At 42.0% G+C, this 22,251-nt stretch overlaps 1 protein-coding gene across 1 annotated transcript in view; it reads right to left on the bottom strand.

Moving 5' to 3' along the window:
- Positions 1–1,685: 1,685 nt before the first annotated feature.
- CKAP2L (cytoskeleton associated protein 2 like) overlaps positions 1,686–22,251 on the bottom strand; it is a 28,563-nt gene continuing 7,997 nt past the window's right edge. The window contains exons 3-9 of the mRNA XM_079792432.1: positions 20,256–20,307; positions 16,893–18,133; positions 14,495–14,702; positions 10,531–10,686; positions 6,197–6,260; positions 4,386–4,578; positions 1,686–3,630 (exon numbers count right to left, since the gene is read on the bottom strand). Coding sequence (XP_079648558.1) covers positions 3,405–3,630; positions 4,386–4,578; positions 6,197–6,260; positions 10,531–10,686; positions 14,495–14,702; positions 16,893–18,133; positions 20,256–20,307 — 2,140 coding nt within the window. The 3' untranslated portion in view covers positions 1,686–3,404. The remainder of the gene's footprint in view (positions 3,631–4,385; positions 4,579–6,196; positions 6,261–10,530; positions 10,687–14,494; positions 14,703–16,892; positions 18,134–20,255; positions 20,308–22,251) is intronic.

Here is a 22,251-nt window from a genome sequence, read left to right as displayed (position 1 = left end):
AGCAAAAGAAACCATCAACAAAACGAAAAAGGAGTCCACTGTATGGGAGAACATACTTGGCAATGAATGATACATCTGATAAAGGGTTAATATCCAAATATATAAAGAACTCATACAACTTAACAGAAGGAAGACAAACAATCCAATTGAAAAATGGGCAAAGGACCTAAATAGACACTTCTCCAAAGTGGACATACAGATGGCCAAGAGACATATGAAAAAATGCTCAAAGTCACTGATCAGAGAGATGCAAATTAAAATGACAATGAGGACCTCACACCTGTCAGAATGGCTATTATCAATAAATCAACAAATGACAAGTGTTGGTGAGGTTGCTGGTGGGAATGCAGACTAGTATAGCCATTATGGAAAACAGTATGGAATTTCCTCAAAAAGTTAAATATGGAACTGCCACTTGACCCAGTGATCCCACTTCCAGGAATATATCCAATTAGAAACACCAATCAGAAAGAATATATGCCCCCCTATGTTTATAGAAGTACAATTTACAATAGCTAAGATCTGGAAACAGCCCAAGTGCCCATCAATAGATGAGTGAATAAAAAAGCTGTGACACATTTATACCATGGAATACTATGCAGCAGTAAAAAAAGAATCTCTCACCCTTTAAGATAGCCGGAGGGACCTGAAGAGTATCATGCTAAGGGAAGTAAGTCAGGCAGAGAAAGATAAGTATCTCACGATCTCACTCATATGTGGAATCTAAATAACAAAATAAACTGATGAACAGAGTGGATCAGAGACAAGGAAGCATGGAAATGCAGAATCTAAGAGGGAAGGTGTGTGGGTGAGATGTTATCAATCAAGGACCTTGTATGCATATATGCATGATCCATAAACACAGATGAGGCCATACATATATGAGGCAGTGAGGGCCTAGGGCCAGGGGGCGGGCTAGAGGGGGTCAATGGGAGGTAAGGGCACATATGTAATATTTTCAACAGTAAATAATTATTTTTTTTTTTAAAAAAGTATTTCTGTGCACATAATAATACATGATTGGCTGTAGAGGACCTCATTCCAGGTCATTAGGAAGACAGTAAATGCAATAGCCCAGATGTCCTTGAACTTGGTACATCAATACATATGAGAAGTTATACTTGTGCTTTAAAAACGTGATTGTGCCCTAGTTGGTTTGGCTCAGCGGATAGAGCGTTGGCCTTCGGACTGAAGGGTCCCAGGTTCAATTCTTGCCAAGGGCACATGCCTGGGTTGTGGGCTCAATCCCCAGTAGGGGGCATGCAGGAGGCAACTGATCAATGATTCTCTCTCATCATCGATGTTCCTATCTCTCTCTCTCCCTTAAATAAATAAAAATATATTTTTTAAAAAAGTGATCATACCGTACCCAGTGGTTAGAGCTTTGGCCCTTGGACTGAAGGGTGGCGGGTTTGCTTCCAGTCAAGGGCAAATACCTTGGTTGAAGGCTCCATCCCTGGCCTGCTCTGGGCGAATGCAGGAGGCAACCAATTGATCTCTCTCACATTGATGTTTCTCTCTCTCCTCCTCCCTCCACTTGATCTAAAAATCAATGGGAAAAATATCCTCAGGTGAGTATTAACAAGAAAGAACATTAAAAAAACACACACGAAAAACCATGATTATTACTTTGGTAGGAACTGCTCTGTGTGGTACTCAGACCTGGCCTGCCTTGTTCTAATGTCACTGTCCCTTGTTGGTGGTGCCAGCTAGGATATTCGGAGACTTAGAATGAGTGTCTCTGCATTTGAAATGACAGACGGACTTTTGACACAGCTCACTGGTGCCATTTTCTATGGATAAACAAGGGACACACTTAGAACATCTGAAGATAAATAAGGGGCAACAGGCCATGTGCTCCGAGTGCTCAGTCATTTTTCACATCTGCATTTCAGGTTTGGAGCCCAAGGCCTTCCCTTCTTCCTGGGTTGACTTTGCGCTAGCCCAGGCAGGGACCAGGTAGGTATTCCTGGTCCTTTAAACACTAGATTGTTATCATGGGTAGAGGGTAGCATTTTATCAGGAAAGACCCTAGGTCCCGCTTTTCTGGAAAGGTGCTGTAATATGTTCAGTATCTGAATCTACAAAAATCAACTCTTACAATTTCCTCCTGGGGTAGGGAATGCAGAAAGGGCCCGAGGACAAAGAATTTGGAAAAATAACTCCCATTTTCAGATTTTGTGATCCCTAGTAACCCCCTTGGGCATTTGGTGGTGTCACAGGTAAAGTGAGTCTGTCTAAAGGGAGGAAAGGGCTGGCTGTACACATTCCTGATTTTGGTTGTGGTAACAATCTACTTCTTAGTCTATCTGCACTTCGGCTGTTATAACTCACTTTCATGAACCTTGTTATTATAAATCTAACCTAGAGATGGATCTGCTTCTCTCACAATGAATAAGCGTGATTCCTGGGTGTGGCTGATGGTCAGACCCTGATCAAGGTCAGCTCTCCAGGGTAATCAATGTCCCGTATGCCTCTGGAGTAGCCTATTGGTGGTTCCCCAGACAAACCACTAATTCTCTAGGCCATGCCATCATCACTGTTTCTTTTGTAATAAACAAGATAAATGAAGAAGGAATAAACAACATTTAATGTTTTTTGGTTAATACTTAAATATTAAGAAAGCTATGTTGAACCAGGTTCTCTACATTATATTTACAGTGATTTGGATTTTACCTTCCCGAGAGCAGTTGCTCAGAAGGAAGAAAAGGCAACCCGTGGAGTCTCCGAGGCTCACACCACCTTCTCAGGTGGGGGTTTTTCCTAGCAGAGCAAAGAACTGAAGTGCAGAAGCAAGCATCCCCTCCCCACCTGCTCCCATTTGTGCTTTTACTTAAAGCATTTTGAATAACAAATGCAAAAATTAGGTCTGGATATAACAAACCCAACGAATATCCCAATCCAGGATTGTTTCACTAGGAGACCTGGCAGAGAAGGTTTTGGACCCCTTGTCTCAAGGACATGGTGACAGAAGGCAAAGGTCATACGTAAATCATTTATGATCTCTGAGCAAAGGCACGGTGAGTATAAATTCATCTGTAAAATGAGGGGATCTGACCAGGTGGCCTGTCATGTCCCACATGACCTAAGCTCAGACCGTCCACGCTGGGAGGACTAAGGTGGACACAGGAAGGAAGGTCTGCCTTACTGGGGCACCAACCGTCCATGTCCTTACCATACTTGTGGGATAAATTCATGCTCAATAGTGTGACATTTCTGGATGCTGTAAAACTGGCAAACAACCACCTCAAACAAGCAAGCCAAGGCTGTCCTGTGTGTCCTGTGTGAGACAGACAATTTGAGAGCGAGTCTTGCAGCTAGTTTCCAAGCCCTGGTCTGCGTCCATGAGTTTCCCCCAGGTCAGGTGGACGAGGGCATTTCTCATCTCATGGAGGCTCAAGAAATTATGATTCAAGGGTTTGAAACCCTAATGTTACAGGCAAAGCCTCATTTTTACGGAATACAAAACACTCTGTTTCTTGCACTTCTAACAGCTCGCTAAGAGAAGCCACCACTAAATCATGGTCCTGCAGCATCTCCGGGTAGCGGGACACAGCTCGCTCAATCCTCGTTGACCGCCGGACAGGAGTGATCAGCTTCATGTCCTGCACTTCCGGCATCCCACTTATTCTGAGAGACAAGAGAGGTATTCAGAACTTTATCAACTTTTTTTGAAATTCCACTTTATCCTTATTTTTTTCTTATTCTATTAATAAGACACAATAGATATTTCAGTGTAGGTTGATAGTTCTGTCTAGAGCAGCTCTCGTCCTAAGATGGCCCTTTTCTGATTGTCAGAACGAACTGGGTGGAGTCCATCTACTCTCAGATCATGAACAGAGATTGATGTGACATTAACGTTTCAGAAAATGACACTGATAACCTGACACAATCCCTTAAATTACTATGGATTCTGCCTTAAACTTACACTTGTTGTTAAAAAGCCAACGGATACTCGGAGCAGTCTGTAACCAGTACACACCCAACCGCCCTCCCTGCTGTTATGGGGCTGCTCGCTGCCCCTCCTCCGCACAGCTGCAGAGGCTGCGCCTGTTGGCACTTTGTGCTCCCCCTGCCCCCAGTCTGGGCCAGGCTGGCAGGAAAGGAAGGTAGGGTCTACAAGTGCAAGACCAGTGAGGGTGAAGAGGAAGGAGAAATCCACTCCCAGACCCTCATTACTCCAGCAGCACCTCCCTCATTGCAGGCCAGTTCTCTCAGTCCGTTCCAACCTGCCCCTCACCCTCAGCTCCTTCCCTCAACGCCCAGAATGGATTAGACTGCCTCATCTTTCTATGAGGCAGAAGATGTGAAAACACTGACAGTACTTGGATCTGTGGAGTAGAACTGGGCCCGTGAGCACGAAGCCTGCTTCAGAGAGTGCTTACCTGGGGATGGGGGCGACCTGTAATTTGATACCAGGGTGCCTATCCTGTTCTGCCTCAGTTATTTGGGGTGTTGATGGAACCTGTTCTCTCTCTTTTGCAGAAAGACAAGACTTTCTTCCAGATTCCATGTCCCTGGCCAGCTCTTCTATGGATGTTATAGTAGTTCCGGCAACCAAAGATTCAGAGGTAATTCCTGTGTACACAAGGTCAAGAAGGAAAGCAAGATTTAGATATTTAGTACATATCCAAAATCAATACAATGAAATCATTGTAACCTATATGACGACTTCCTTATGGACCCCTGATACGAAAAAAGGGAAACTGCTCTGAAGTGGGACTTACAGCCAGTCTTGCTGCTAAGCCCTGCAGCAGTGCCCAGCTACCTCAGGCTGCCTCTTGACCCCTCTTCTGCCCCACCTGAGGATGGGTAACTAAACATGGCCCCACCCTAGTCTCTTATTCACTCTCCAGAGAGCTCTCCTAGGGACTAATCAATGGCCTTTTACCCTATACCACACCTTGGGTTAATTTTTTTGACTCACTAGGGCAGTGATGGCGAACCTATGACACGCGTGTCAGCACTGACACGCGTAGCCATTTCTGATGACACGCGGCTGCTGAGGCGGCCGCATGCCGAGGATGAAACATTTGCTGCTCCTGAGGATGAAACATTTGCGAAATAATGTTTTTTCCTCAAAGTGACACACTACCCGAGTTATGCTCAGTTTTTTGGCGAAGTTTGACACACCAAGCTCAAAAGGTTGCCCATCACTGCTAGGGTTAACTTCCCTCCTTACCAAGGATGACCATATGGCTATCGCCTTGAACAGTGGGTGAAAAATATCTTGTGTTAATTCAATTTGAATGATAGCCCAACCTTAACAACCAAAATGAAAAGAAGGAAATTAGACTGAGACAGGCAAAAACTGTGACTGGAGGCTGAGACCCTAAGAAAGTTCAATAAGGGTGAACTAGTAATAAGACATGAATTCCTATCTCCTCTTTTCATCTCTTTGAAGAATACTGTCATATATTACAAACAAACATTTGAATTTTAGCATCATTCCCAGTTAAGAGTGCCACTGAGCATATCTACTCTGTAACCTCATTCTCCAAAGTAATGCGTTAGTAGCTGTAATTTCACATGACTTGTTCCCCAAAGTTAAATCTACTCTTAAAGGAAAAAGATTTGTTACCTTCTAATTTCATAAAAATAATCCATTTTATCTTCTGAAGGTAGCTTGAATGGATTAGACCACCTGGTTCTCCATTCATATAACAAAGATGACAAGCAACAATAATGTGCCACTCACTGTACCTGTACAATGTTTCTCCCAGAAGTGTCCTCTAGAGCTTCTGACCCATGACAGGAATGCTTACCTAAGTGCAGAGTCCTGCCATGGCTATTTTTGGAGGGAACATGAATTTGGATGTAAAAGTGTTGGTGGGTTTGTTATGATTAAACATGTGACTTGAGCTGAGGTATCTCTTTTATTTTTATTTTTATTGACACTATTGCAGATATCTCTATGTTCCTCCTGGTGGCATTTCTCCCTTCTGCCTTAAAAAAGCCATTTGTCTTCTCTAACCTAGGACTCTGGGGAAGCAGGACACTCATCCAGGCTGCTCTGCTGAGGAATTTATTTACTTGTAATAACAAAAATAAGTCAGCCAATGATACTGGTTGAGAGGGCCAGGCCACGGAAACCAAGGGTGACAGGCATTTCAGGACTTCTTTTACCCCTAAGTGACCCTCAATGACTTGTACTTGTAGGGCTAAAGGGAGTGAATTTAAATACAAAACACAGTACCTTCTCTGGCTCTGTTTTGGTCTTGCAAAATATTAAGAACAACTTCCCGCAACTCTTGTATTGGCTGGAAGGAAGGATGAAAAGACATGAACAATATTAAAACATTTATGAAAAAATGATCTAAGAAACTTTGGGTAACATCAAGTAAACTTCTTTTTATAATAAAAATATTTTCTTTATCTCTTGTCTAAATATAAATAACATTTAAAAAATTTCAGACATATAGTTTCATGGAAAAATATAGGAATAAAGAAAATGTCGGTTAAATGGTGGCATGCTTGACTTTAATGGAGAGATGGGTTGATGGAAAATTGTCTATAATAAAATTTATCTAAAACAAATTAATTTTCTTATTGACTTATATGATCCCATTAAAGATGTGTTCCCATATAAAGATTCTGGCCCAAAGATATAAAGATAGCCATACAAAAAATATGGCATACATTTTAAGAGTTGTCTTAGTTAATTTTGGTTTTTATCATAAAAGTCATATACCTCATTTAAAGAAAAAGTTAACAATAAGTCAAACCTAAAAAAGGAAATCACCCATAGTCTCATCACCCAATTACAACCTTTAGTTATCAGCACTTTGGACAATTTTCTCCCAGCCTTTCCCTTCTTTCATCTTTTATTCGGTAATATAACCTAAAAGCATTACACAAAGGTAATTTTCTTTAAAATTAGTTGAGAGAGCCTTCCTTTTCCAAAGTAGGCAAGCCAAGCCTTAAGGCAGAACATCACAAATGAACTGCACATCCTCATAGGAGGCTGGTCTTCTGACCTGGACTCTGTATCAAATAAATAATAGGTATGACCTGGTAACAGAGCATAAAAGCAAAGCTATCCATACATTTTTATAAAATCTAAAATGCTTTAGGCTTAAAAAGATGGAAAGAAATGTACAGATACATTGCAAAGAGCCTGAATTACACAAAACATTCATCAGGTGTCTTTCATGTTTTTACAGGCTTCTAGTTAAAGATGATGAATTGGAAATATGTTTATTTTTAAACCCCCTTGAAACTGATAAAAAGAAAGGGATTAAAAGGAGGCAATAACCATAAAAAATAGGAAGAGAAACAGCAACAAGATTTTGGAAGCTGGAATGTAGAAGGAAGAAATGGCCAACTGGATCAACTTAAAAGAGCCGACTTTGAAGCTGGCCGTATGGCCAAGAAACCACCTGATCCAGCCTCAGGGCCTCGGGAAGGCACAGGGATGGGTGGGCAGGATCACAAGGACTCTTGAACATCTGTCTCCCAGTCTACTTTGCACCCTGAGTTCCACACAGCCTGGTGACTGTGCCCCACTCCCAACAGAACACAGCGGGGGCCTTCTCCAGGTCCACGGGGAACACCCTACAAGACTGAAAGTGGGGTGCCTACTGAAAGGAAGGGATAAAGGAAAGTTTCCTGCTGAAGCTCAAGAATCCCACTCTCTTGCCGAGACCGGTTTGGCTCAGTGGATAGAGCGTCGGTCTGCGGACTGGAGGGTCCCAGGTTCGATTCCGGTCAAGGGCATGTACATTGGTTGCGGGCACATCCCCCGGTGGTGGGTGTGCAGGAGGCAGCTGGTCGATGTCTCTCTCATATCGATGTTTCTGGCTCTCTATCCCTCTCCCTTCCTCTCTGTGAAAAATCAATAAAATATATTAAAAAAAAAAAAAAAAAAGAATCCCACTCTCTTCTCCCCACAACACTGGTGGCCTGTTCCTGGCTCCCAGAAGGAAACTGGAAAAGTCTTCTCTAGAGAAGATGACTTGTCTAAGAGGAAGGACCCAAAACTACTGATAATGAGGGTCTTCAACCAATTGACCTAGCTAGATCACCTATGGTAAAACTCCACCCATGTGCCCAGGTCTTTCAAGAATCCTTTTCAAACCCACCTCTTATATGCCAACAGCCCAGTTTCACTAGCATCTGAGTAGAGCTTTTAATGAGCAATAGAAAACAAAACGAATGAGAGAGAGAAAGAGAGAGAGAGAGAGGAGAGGAGAAAGCACTGGAGAAGAAATAGACAATGCAGGAAGAAGTAAACTTGACATGGTTTCTAGGAACTGAGATGTAAGGACATAAAAGGGATCTGACGTTGAAGGTGAGAGGAGCTCCCACTATAGTTCATGAGGACTGGGGTAAGGCTAACTTGCTGAGACTGGGACAGATCAGAAGAGTCTGGGAGAAAGGGCTCAAAGAAAAAGAAATAAATACAGTGTCCGACGTTTTGAAAGTATAAAGAAATTTAGACAATTAGAGAAAAGTGTGTGAATTAATTATACAATAAGCACTCAGAAAACCAAACAATTTTAGGAAAAGTAGAAAGTTGTGCTTGAAAGGCAAAGTAACCATAGTATATAGTACATGGCTCAATGTACTCATATATTTCTAACACATTCATAACAATGAACGGAATATGGAATAGTGACCACAATTTCCATAACTCTAATGGAAGGAAGCATGAAGGATGACAGAGGTATGCCAGAGTCATAGGAATATGTGTGTATTGGGGGTCTGTGCAGGTGTGTATGAAAGAGGTTAAATCCTATTCCTCTGTATTTGGAAGTCCACAATCATGTCTAAAACTAAAAACATCAGATAATAGCAATATAAGCATGTTATCTGAAATTATAGAGGTAAATATAAAAATAATCAATTTGTTCTGGGAAGTTGGAAATGGGAGGCAAGGGGAGCAGAAGCCTTATTGAAAGAACCTTATCAAACTACTAGAAACCCATTGCACGAAGTTTCGTGCAATAGACTTTCCTTCACCTGGCTGCCAGCACCAGTTTTCCTCTGGCCACCGGCCGATGGGAGCGCCTCCAGAAGGCTGAGGGTGGGACTCAGGAGGCGCTCCAATCGTGGGGTGGCCAGAGGAAAACTGGTGCCCGCGGAAAACTGGTGCCCGCGGAAAACTGGTGCCGGCAGCCACGCCACTGGTGTCTTCCGCCTGCCCCATGGGTCCTCCCGCAGCACCAGCCGTTTAGGCTGGGCGGGAGGAGCAGGGGGCGGGGACTCGAGTCCCCGCCCCCCGCTCCTACCGCCAGCCAATCGGCCACCCTGAGTCCCGCCCCCCGTGCCTCTAGCCGGCCCAATCGTGGGCGTAGCGGAGTGATGCAATTTGCATATTACCTTTTTATTATGTAGGATTTGACTATTTAAACCAGGGGTCCTCAAACTTTTTAAACAGGGGCCAGTTCACTGTCCCTCAAACCGTTGGAGGGCCAGACTATAGTTTAAAAAAAACTATGAACAAATTCCTATGCACACTGCACATATCTTATTTTGAAGTAAAAAAACAAAACGGCAAAAACACCCGCATGTGGCCCGCGGGCCGTAGTTTGAGGACACCTGGTTTAAACTATAGGCATGTACAACTCTGATTCTGAACAATCATGAAAATAAATATATGATGACACAAAAAGCAACATGCAAGTGAAGAGCTATAAAACTATTTTGATATTTTTGTTAAAAATTATAGAGATAGTAATTTTACAATTAAAAGGAATTTCATACAATGGCTCTGAGTTATTGATTTATAGATATTGCTGTGTTGGAATTAGCATATATATAGGTTCTTTATGGTGAGGTATGACTTTATAAGTATTGAAAATTGATGTGATTTTGTAACGTGCTATGCTAATACTTTCCATTAGCGCATATTTATATGATAAGTACTATGTGAGACAAAGAAAAGTGACTCTGTTAGTTTACACAGCATAAATATTTTTTAAAAAAATATTTTTATTGACTTAACAGAGAAAGGGAGAGGAGAGATAGAAACATCAATGATGAGAATCATTGATCCCTCCTGCATGCACCCTACTGGGGATCGAGCACTCAACCCGGGCATGTGCCCTGACCGGGAATAGAACCATGGTCATTTGGTTTATAGGTTGACACTCAACCACTGAGCCACGCTAGCTGGGCAAGCATAAATATTTAAAAAAATATATATTTTATTGATTTTTTACAAAGAGGAAGAGAGAGGGATAGAGAGTTAGAAACATTGATGAGAGAGAAACATCGATCAGCTGCCTCTTGCACACCCCCTACTGGGGATGTGCCCGCAACCAAGGTACATGCCCTTGACCGGAATCGAACCTGGGACCTTTCAGTCCGCAGGCCGACGCTCTAGCCACTGAGCCAAAATGGTTTCGGCAAATATTTTAATAAAATGTTCATAAAGGACATACTGAACTTCGCATTCTATGTATAACTTTATGAAGTGAATTAGAAGTTACATTACATATATAATGTAATATAAACTGCCATATTGCAAACAATAGGACTCATATGAGAGAATTTTCAGGAAATCACCCACCCAAGACAGATACTCACTGTTGCCCCATTTCTAATGGCCTCTTCGTACAGTCCGATAACATCAAAGGTGCCTTTACTTGCCAAGAACTTTGCTTTGCAGATCCAGAATTTAGCAAATTTTTCAGCCTCAGGAATACTGGACAATATGGTAAATACCTCATTAGAAAGTACACCCTAGGAAAAAAAATACCCGGAGGAAATGATTACCATCTCACTGTTACTCATGTCTCCTATTATTAACATAGCAGTTATGCAGAAATCAGTCTGATCAATAATTATTTTTAACTTCAAAAACATTTCAATTTTACCAAGGTACAGTTTACACATAATAATATACACCCATTTAAATAGTACATTTCAATGAGTTTTGACATTGATTATTAAATTTTAAGAGTTACATGAGCCCAAAAAAACAGGAAAATGTTTATCATAGCTGAAGTAAGAAATATGTTCTACATTTTTATGTGGTGTAAAACCAAACCAAACCAAACTGAGTAATCAACATCCACAACAATGTGAACACTGAATAGTGACCATAATTTCCATATGACTCTAACAGAGGCATAAAGGATGGCACAGGTGTGCCAGGGTTATAGGGGTGTGCATGTGTGTGTTTTGGGGATCTATGCAGGTATATATGAAAGAGGGTTAAGTTCCACAAAAAGGAACTTTAAAGTGGCCTCACTGGTTTGGTACCATCCTGGCTTGTACCCAGAGCAGGGCACAGAAATGGACCAGGAGGAACATGCGCTAGGTACTGGTGTACTCAGCCAGGCAGCACCTTCTACTCCTTGTGAGATGGGGGAGGGGAGGTGGGGAGACCCAGAGGTCAGCTCATAGTCAAGAATCACCAACACTACACGAGGAGGCATAAAACTCACCACCCAGAAGAATAGACACTGCAGCTAAACGGCTGAGGGAGGGAAGATGACTAAGTTTTAAGAGCACTGCAGTTATCTTCAGGGTGGTATGAGAATATTGCCTTCATGAAACCAGAATGGGCTGCTGTGGAAGAGAATCAACACAAGCGCAGAACGGTGGCTTGATGCTGCTGAAGAATAAACAGTGAGCTGAAAACCCGGGTGTGGGATTCTCCCAGAATCCAATGCAACAACAAAGAAATAGAGAGTGTATGACAAGAAAAGGTAAGAGTTCTGGAGGATATGTCTATTATGCAGGAATTTCAATATTGCCCAAGAGAACTTCTAGGAGGAAAAACAGAACAAAGCTGAACACACACTCAAAGCAGTTGTAGACGAAAATCTCCAAGAAATGACCAAGGAAGCATGTATTCAGACTGAAAGGTCCTTACTTAGAAAACTATACCTAGAAAACAAATGATAAAAAGAAAACCCTAAGCACCTCTAGAGAGGGAAACCAGGATTATCTATAGAGGATTAGATTGACACAAACTTTAATAAATCAACAACCCCAGATGGAAGAAACAAAATGAAACACTAGCTTCAAATTTTCCAGGGAAAACTATTTGAATTTAGAAATTTCCCCCAGCCAAACTATGATTTCAGCATGTAGGTGAAATAATGACATCTTCACAAGCGTAAGGACTCAGAAAGCTCACCATCCAAAAATCATGAAGTAACCAGTGAATAAACGTGAGAATTCAAGTAGAGGACTTGAAACAAAAGAAACTATAAAAAAATATGACATGTAACTTGCACACCATGTTTGAGCCTACATCTACCACTATCTTTTGTGATTTTAACTTATATGCTTTCTTTATGGAAAAAGGTAAATTAAATCAAACACAGAAATGAGGGAAAAGAAAAAAGAATTTATATAAATTGAATTATAAAATAAAATGACAGATGTAAGTTTAAGCATATGAGTAATTACAATAAATGTGTGTGGGCAAAATGTGCTTTTTTAAAAGCAGAGAATTCCAGATTTGGTTAAAAAAATTCAACTGTATGTATTCACATGAGATATACTAGAAATACAGGGCTGGAAAAAGATTTACCCTACAAAATCTAACAGAAACAAAAAGCAGGTGTGGCAAGATTAACATAAGACAGAAGGAAAATGAAAGCAAGTCCTGAGTCTTTATGTACCTAACAAGAGAACTGGAAAACATGGCGAAGGGAGGAGACTAGACTTCGGGTGGCGAGCACACAATGGAGTACGCAGATGTCATGTTATAAAGTTGTATACCTTAAGTTTATATAATGTTATTAACCAATGTTACCCCAATAAATCTAATTTAAAAATTAGGCAGTAAAAGTTTGACAGAAATACAAGGAGAAATCATCAATCAAAGTACCAGTGAGAGACTTTGGCATATTTCTTTTGGAAAGCAACAAATGAACTAACAAATACAAATAATTGTGCTATTAATATTTTCTAAGTTTGTTTTAATGGATACCCATGTAGAATGTTCCATTCAACAGAGAATATATTTTATTTTCAAACACTTTTGCAACACTTACCAAGACTGATCAGACTAAGGCCAGAAAGAAAATGTCAACAAATTCTATGCAGTATATTAAATATTAAAATAGCCAAGAAAAAAAATTAACACATCTGGAAGTTAAAGGATACTTTTGAAGATAACTCTGGAGTTAAAGACCTGTTAAAAATGGAAGCCTCAAACCTTTTAGAAATGAGCAAAAAGAAGAACACAAGGTTACTACGCTATGGTGTCTTAGCTCCAAATCCTTCATTTCTTCTTGGCTTTGTGACCCTGGGGCTAGAATTCTGTAAACCACCTGCAGACAACAGCTCCCTACTGGGCTCTGCCAGTGTGGGGCGATGAGGGAAACTGCAGGGCGGGAGAGGAGAGGGGACCTCTTCTTCCTCTCTGCCTTCCTCACACAACAATGGTCTTTTACCCTGGCAGCAGCAACTGGTTCTACCTCCCCCTTTTTCCTGGTATTCACAAACCCTGCCCACACCAATGGGGAAGCAGCCTTTTCTCAAGGTCTGACCCAGCCTTGCAGGGCCTTGTCCAGCTCGGTGGCACCAACCTCTGCTGGGCAGTATGCCTCTTTAGAGCTAGAGTCCCAGTCTCACCCGGGTTTGTCTCTCCTAGCTTTTAGGTCTGTACCCCCAAACATGATATTCTCCTGGACCTAGAGTTATGGCTGCAACACCAATATCTCCCTTCACCATTTTTGCGCACACATGCTCACAAAGTGCTGTCATGTCCAACAGCCAGCACCAGCACCTCTTAGTATGTGTCAGAGTCACAAGTGCCTGGGACTTTTTGTCCCCCAGGGGCAGCCATTAATCAGTGCAGTGCCCCTGATCAGGACCGACTCTGAGATGCATGGCTCGCACTGTCCCTAGAGCTTCCTGTGGGACTGTGCCAGTCACCCTCCGTGGACTTTGCTTGGTCTCCTTCCCTTTCTGGCCCCACATCCCACTCCCTTTTGTTTTCCTGGGAGCCTCTTCCTAATAAATTACTTTCACACAAATTCTCCTTAGTGATTGCTTCTAGGGAACTCACATAAGACTCTGTGTAACCAATCCTAACACCACATTCTATCTATTACAATACCTGGTGTGGTTTCTGTGTTTCTGACTCGATTCTGACTGATAAAGGACATTACCTATAAAACCTGAAGGCCATGACCAAAGCTAAATTCAGAGACAAATGTAGCATTAAATGGTCCAAACTTTCAATGAAAAGACTAGAAAAAGAACAATAAACGTAAAAATAGATGTAGACATTGATATAAGAGAAAAATAATCAATACAACTCAAAAGACGGCCTTTTAAAAAGATTAATAGAGAACTCTTTAACAAGTTTGATTTAAATAAAAGGCACGAAATTAGTGAAACTGGCCCAAGAAATACAAGCCCTAAGCAGACTTACAACCACAGACAAAACTGAAAAGATACACACAAAACTATCCCCCCACAGCGAGTAATGAAATTTCTGTTTAGACAGAGGTTACCTCCCCAACACTTTATTTAAGAAAAATGTCTCTGGGTCAAAGCTTTGGAGATTACCCTCCTCACTCACCCCTTCGATGAGCTGCAGACACTCGGTCAGAGTGCTGTTAATTTTATTGGACAGTTCAAGCTGTGCTTTCCTTTCTTCCTCTTCTTTTTCCATGCTCTTCCAGAACGAAACATTCATTTCCTCTATTATTTTTCTTTTTGTTTTAAGTTCCATTGGAGGCCGCTTATACATTTTCCCCTTAGATTTCTGCCATTCTTCTAGCTGTTTCCTGTTATGCAATTAGAGGGGAGGAATGGTTTTAGGTTTTTGGGTACATGGTCAAGCTTCAAAGTATATGCTATGCATGGATTTGAGTACCATCACTGAACACCTTCAAGTACAAAGTCAGGAAACTGGAATTAAAAGCAACTTGCAAATGGGCAATGGCAGCAGTGGTTGCCCCTCCTCAGAAGGCAATTTAACTTTTTAAGGCGGGAAAATTTGAGAGTGAGTTGTTAACAGTGAATTTTTTGCATTTCTTATGGTTCCAGGGGCCTCATATACAGTATATAAATATATATTGTGACATATTTATGCATTTCTCTGTTATATGTTTTGAAACTTTATTTGCTATTTTTCATATCACTTCACATTATTATTTTTTTAAACAATTTCTTAGTGATTTCTTCCTCAGTACTTCAACTTCCTTTCATTCTTTTATTTTTCTCTTTCATGGATGCCATGTTCTATGGAAACTTGTTTAGACCTAGTTAATGGCCTTTTAGGCTTTCTCCATGTGAATAGGAGTTCACTTTTTTTTTCTTTCAGAAAAAGGAAAAAAGGAATCGATTTATTTACACTTTGTACAGTAGTTTCAAATAAACTTGTAGAAAAGATGGTATCTGGCTGCCCCATGTTGCCTTGAATCCCTTATAATTATTTTTTTTAAAACATTTTATTTTCCTTATCCCCCCATTATCCCCTGTATCCCCCCCATGCATGCCCTCACCCCCCTGTTATCTGTGTCCATTGGTTAGGCTTATATGCATGCATATAAGTCCTTTGGTTGATTTCTCCCCCTTACCCCCACCCTCCCCTACCATCCCTCTGAGGTTTGACGGTCTGACCGATGTTTCTCTGTCTCTGGATCTGTTTTTGTTCATCAGTTTATGTCGTTCTTTATATTCCATAAATGAGTGAGATCATGTGATATTTATCTTTCTCTGACTGGCTTATTTCACTTAGCATAATGCTCTCCAATTCCATCCACGCTGTTGCAAATGTGAACTTCTTTTTTACTGCAGCGTATTATTCCATTGTGTAGATGTACCATAGTTTTCTAATCCACTAGGCGTTCACTTTTTGAATAATAAGAATTATATGTCACAGTGAGGGGCACCAGGTTTTAGAGATGCGTATGTGAGGCATGGCCAAAAGAAGGTTGGGAACCACTGCTCTAGAAGCTCTGGTGTCCTTTTAGTCTTTTGACCCAAACTCATCCCTGCCTCGGGGGTCTGGCATAATCAGCCTTCAGTCCTTCCTGACTAGGAAATTATCCTGTCTTATTTAAACAACTAGAAGCCCGGTGCATGAAATTTGTGCACTTGGGGGGTTCCCTCAGCCCAGCCTGCACTCTCTCACAGTCTGGGAGCCCTCGGGGGATGTCCGACTGTCGGATATCCTTAGCACTGCCGCAGAGGTGGGAGAGGCTCCTGCCACCACCACTGCACTCGCTAGCTATGAGCCCGGCTCAGGGCTTCTGGCTGCGCAGTGCTCCCCCTGTGGGAGCACACCGACCACCAGGGGGCAGCTCCTGGGTTGACTGTCTGTCCCTTGGTGGTCAGTGCATGTCATAGCAACCCGTCATTCTGCCATTCAGTCGAACTGCATATTAGCCTCTTATTATATAGGATGTGTTCACTTCCTGTCTTTTCCACTAGAATGCAAGCTGTAGGAAGGCAAAAATCCTGACTGTCCTGGCACAGTACCTAAAATACACAAGTGTTCAATAACATGCAGTAAAATTTACCTTTTGAAGAGTTCAGTTCTGTGTTTTAACAAATGTAGTCATGTAACCGTAACTATGACTACTCCTCTCTGTCTTACTGACTTTCCAAAACTTTGCCCATTCCTTCTTCCTCGATAGCTTTTCTGGACTTAACCCCTGGTCTGCTTGACAAAGGACTAGCATCTCCCCACCTCCTCCTGGCCCTCTTCCCTTGCTGCTCAACCTGAAGGGACTTCTTGAGCGAGTCATGTATACCTGCAACCACAACTCTTTACTCAACCATCCTGCTTCAAGCACACAGAAAGTTAGAGAATATTTACTATATTTGCTTCCAATATTCTTTTTTTTTCAGAGTTGAAGCTAAGAGGAACCCAGGAGCCATTATTTATGGCCTATTTTCTGACCAAGTACTCCTGATGGTCAATTTGCCTAATCATCTTAAACTGCAATTTTGGAATTAAAGCAACATACCTTCGATCCTCTGCTGTGATCTTCTTCTTAACATCCGGGTGAGTCTGGGTCCCATTTGGGATTCCTCTTCCATTTACGACTGTGCCTCCAGCTTGAGTTTTGGGAGCTGTCTTGTTTAGAAAGGGGTTTTGGGGAAGAGCCCTTTTCAACTTGGAGTCCAGGGTCCGTGCTTTGTGTTGGCAGCTGCTGCTGTGTTTATGCCCCTTGGCTGTACTTACTCTTACGCTTGGGGTGTTGGGAATGACTGACGTGAAGCTGCCAACAGCCAGGGCAGGCCTTTGGCTCACAGCCTTGGATTTCTGCTGCACACATGACGTCTGAGGTCTAGAACTAGGTTGAGTGGGTTTCTTGTCTTGCTTAAGGCGGTCAGGTCCTCCTTGAAGTAGACTGGGGCATGTCCTGGGTCTGGTAAGTTCTGGTTTTTGTTCAGTAGCAGCGTGTGACTGTAACTTAGCTGCACCTGGTCTTTCATATTTACCCCTATTAATATTTATATCCTTCAGGTCCTTGACCCCTGGTTTCTTCGATGCTTGAGTCCTACTCAGGGTCTGAACAGAGTGAGAGGGAACTGTCTTTGGGGGTTTTCCTCCTAGTTTCACAAGAGCTGCTCCCCTAGGGAGCTGCTGTGACTTTCCTGGTGGAATCCTGGTTTGTGTTTCTCCAACAAATTGTTTATTAGCTCTGTCTTTCAGAACAGCACGATTCAATGAACTTTTACCCAAGGCTTCTTTAGGGGTCAAAATGCTCTTGGTTTGATTATAAGAGCTAGTCTTTGGCTCACTTTTGGTCCATAACTGAGGATGTGGTGTCTTCTCAGAGTCCAGTACAGTTTGGGACAAGTTCTCTTTGTTCACCTCTTTTAGAAAGTTGTGTGAGGACTCACTCTCACCACGGACATTGTCCACAGAGTTTGCATGTGCAGTATTTCCTTGATCTGTCACCTGCTGCTTTGCAGCTTTCAGTTCCTGTATATTAAGGGACCCTACAGTTTTCCTCGACAGCTCTCCAGAGGATGCTCCAGCTTTGTGCTGTTGCTGACGGTTGCTGGAAGGCTTACAGTTTGGGAGAGAAGAAACACATCCTGAAGTCAGCCTTTTGCCCAGAAGTTTTGGTGGCTCCAACTTTGGCTTCTGGGACCCTGGGATAATGGCAGCTCTGGGCTGATGTTTAATGCTGATGGGTCTTGTAGCTTTGACAGGCAAAGCAACATGGTTGGCAACATCCTTTTTGGGTCTAATAGTCTAAAAAGACAAAGAAAAATATAAAAAAGAAAAATTTATGAGAGAATAACTAACTTTAAAAAAAAATTAGTTACTTTATTTAGAATTTCACCAAGGAAGTTGAAACCTTAGAAAATAAAGGTTCACTAATAGAGGATTTTAATAATGAGTTCCTAAAAAATATATCAGAATCTTTTAGCTTGATAGAATTAAGGAGAGATGCAGTGAACATACAAAACTTGCTGTTTAAAAAACTATGCCTCAACCAAACAAGTACTTGCTGAATGCATGCCCATTAGGTCCCAGTGAAGTGTTCCTTTGAGGGACCCTGGAAAGATATACACACAGTATACTTACGTTAGAATACCACTCAAGTTCTTCCTAGTCATTTGTACAGCTACACTAATATTTTAAAGACAACACTGCCTTTGTAAAGGCCACAGTGTCACTCAAGAACCTTTGTCTCATCACTTGCAAGGACATATAGTAGATGCTGGGAGGCCTGAGAAACTTTTAACAGCTCTCCATAAGCATCTAACATCACAGAAGTCAGTCATATTTGTGAATTCAGGATGGGTTTTAAGGTTAGATTCTATGTTATTAATAAGTAAATGTTTCAGTCATGTGACTTAATTTTGGATAAGAAAGGTAGGACTAGAGTACAGAGAACTTTGAAAAATAGGGAGGGTAGTTAGAATTGATATGGTAAAGAAGAGGAGCATCAGTACTTAGCAATTACACAGGAAGGTTAATTTGGCAGACATTTGTAAAGCATAGGTTTCCAGGGGAAAATATGCTAAAGCTACTACTCTTTATGTTTCATTCAATAATATTGTCAAGAGTTCCTATGTAAACTTTGTGAGTATGTAAAGAAGTCTGAAACCAGAGCCACTTGAAACTAAGGGCGAGGCAATGTCTACTCAGAGCATTGTATGGGTATGTGTGGTGTTGCTGGGGTGGGGGCAGAAATAGATGGTACACCCACATGGCTATAGCTGGGTTACTCCTTGAGCCGCAACATTCATATCCACCTTTGATCTCTCCATTATCACTTACTGCTGAGGCATGGAGATTGGTATCAAAGTGTGCTGTTCTTTTTTGTACATTAAAAAAAACTTATTTGCTCTTTTTTGTACATTAAAAAAAACCTGAGATATAATTTGCATCCCCTTAAAATTTAAAGTGTACAATTCAGTGGGTTTTAGGTACAACCATCGCCACAAGTTCCAGAACATTTTCAACACTCCAGAAAAAAAATCCATATTTGTTAGAAGTTACTCCCTATTTCCCTCTCCCCTCAGACCCTGGCAACCACCAACCTACTTTGTTTCATAGAGTTGCCTATCCTGGACATTTCATATGAATGGAATCACACAGTATGATATGATGTGGCCTTTTGTGTCTGGCTTCTTTCACTTAGCATTATGTTTTCGAGATTCACCCATGTTGCAGCATGTATCAGTACTTTATTTTTTAATTAATAAACTTTAATTTTTAGAGCAGTTTTAGGTTCAAATCCAAATTGAGTGAAAAGTACAGAGAGTACTACAGACTCCTTATACTAACACATCTAGTACGTAACTTTTTATGGCTTTATTCTGTTAAACCCGAAGTATGTTGGGATCCTTTTCCATTATATCCACAATCTAGCTGAATGGAACTGATTAGGGAGCATATTCTTGTTTAACAGCATTCCAAAGTAGTTGAGACCAATAGCTCTCAGCTCTGTCATTTAATAGCTGTCCTCTGACTCAGTTCCCTTATCTGTAAAATGGGTACCTATCTTATAAGGCTACAAGGACCTGCAAGTGAGACACATAGTAGGTGTTCAAAAATTTTTGCTATGAAGAGACCAAAGTGCACTTAAAGATTTTTTTTTTTGTTAACAAAATTGAATTACAACATTTTGTACTTTTCAAAAAACAATTCTGTCCTGTCCCTTATACACTGTTCCCATATTTATGAGAAATATTTGTGCAAAACATTTTCTTTAGGTTGCTAACATCTTTATTATTTTTAGTACTAACCACCCAAAATGAATATTTTTTAAAAGGCTAATTTCTTAATGGAGGGGTGAGGACACATATGTAATACCTTAATCAATAAAGAAATTAAAAAAAATAAAAGACTAATTTCTACTTACAGATTTAGAAGATGGAGGATTTGGGCAATTATTCTTGGCTTTTAGATAAGGCCTATAAAAGAAAAAATAAGATTAATTTTTAGTACAGAAAGATCAACAAGGCTTAGAAAGTAGAGGCATTAACCCTTTGCACTCGCTTGCTTTTTTCTCGATTCCTTTATTCTACTTGGGATTTAATTTTTTAAATACCCCAGATTTTACAAAGCGCGGCAGTAGAATAAAAAACTGGAGTTTCTTTTCATACAAACTTATTTATTTGGATTTTTTTATATTTCAAATTATTGATACATTCAAAGAGTAATTTTAATCTCGACATCCGAGTGCAAAAGGTTAAAAATGAAATTTTAAATCATTAAAATGTCTGTATATGGTAAAATAATTAAAAATTATATTCAATGAAGTCTCCTTAATCTCATTATTCTACTCCTCAGAAAACAAAACTGCTCTTATTCACTACCTGTGATCCCTTCAGAGATGTCCTACACATACACATAATATTCCAACAATATTAATGCACTGTGCCAGGCACTGGAGTAATAATGCCTAACAAGTTTAAAAAACTTGTTTTAAATATCTCCAAATAGTGAGATACCAGGGGAAAAAGTGATACAACTAAAGAAAGAAATAGGATATAGAGAAAAAAGATGGCGACCGGCAGGAAGGTAGGGAGAGAGAGAGTGTGAGTGAGGAACCCATAGAGGAGAGTGTAGACGTGTGTGGTGTGTGTGTGTGTGTATGAGCTAGGGTCAGTTAGATTCTGCGGGTCTTCCAAGGGGCTCCCGAACAGGGCAGCCCTAGATGGCGGAGCCCCGCGCACAAAGCGGACACTTCTCTGCGGCTGGTGCGGACGCGGAGACCACGCCATCTTGAGAAACAGAGCTGCCTGAGACTCGGATCCTGGCTTCTGACACAAACCAGGACCCTGCAGCCACTGGGGACAGAGAACTGCTATCACAGCTTCAGACCAACGGACAACAAGAATCTAGACTTCCCCGCAGATTTCCGTGAGTCAAAGAGCCTATCCCCCTCCTCGCAGGTGCGCTGATAGCGCCATAGTAACTGATAGACCCGCCCCTCCCCCAAGCTGCTGAGCGCCCACAGGCTCGCGGAAAGCGCCATAGTAACTGATAGACCCGCCCCTCCCCCAAGCTGCTGAGCGCCCACAGGCGCGCGGAAAGCGCCATAGTAACTGATAGACACGCCCCTCGCCCAAGCTGCCGAGCTTTGCGCAGGGACGCGCTCCCCCTTAGGGAATTTGGCGCGCGCTCGCGCGCGGGACAGAAGCAGCTCCCCGTCGGGGAAATCTGTCAGTGCGCACAGAGGGCTCCCCTTCGGGGAATTTGGGGGAATTTGGCTCGTGGGTCACAGCTCCCCCTTCGGGGATTCTTAGAGTGTGCACAGAGGGGCTTCCCTTTGGGGAATTTGGCGCGCAGGACGGACTCCGCCCCCCTTCCGGGACTTTGGGAGAGTGCACTGAGCCGGCTCACCTTCAGGATTTTAAGAATGTGCGCTCTAGCCCGTTTGGCTCAGTAGAGAGAGCACACACAGGACGCAGCTCCACTTCAGGGAATTTGGCACGCCGGACACAGCTGCCTGGGATCCCTGACTCACAGCGCATTCACACTAAGAGCCAGCGACCCCAATTGTTGGTGCGTGCACACACAGGGACCCTGATTCTCAACGAGAAACCGCACAAGGCAACAGAGACTTTGACACTCGAGTCTTGGTGCAGACACAGGGAAACTCTGACTCCTGGCACATGCTAAGGATCTCATTCTCGGCACATACCAACAGTGTGGTGCAGACAGGGCCCCTGATTCTAAATGTGCACACGAGACCACATGGAACACTGGGGACACTGATCCTGGGCAAGTCTGGTTCCCACCAACCAAAGACAGCCACACGTCCTAGTGTCAGAGCACTTCAGTGAAACTAGGGTGGAGCGAAGTCCCCACAGCATACGGCCCAGGTCCACGCAAACGGAAGCTTGAGCTTT

Source organism: Cnephaeus nilssonii, assembly GCF_951640355.1.
Source record: "Cnephaeus nilssonii genome assembly, chromosome: 15".
NCBI classification, from domain to species: Eukaryota; Metazoa; Chordata; class Mammalia; order Chiroptera; family Vespertilionidae; genus Cnephaeus; species Cnephaeus nilssonii.
The sequence above is the reverse complement of the archived record's forward strand: the minus strand, read 5'-3'. Positions and strand labels throughout refer to the sequence as shown.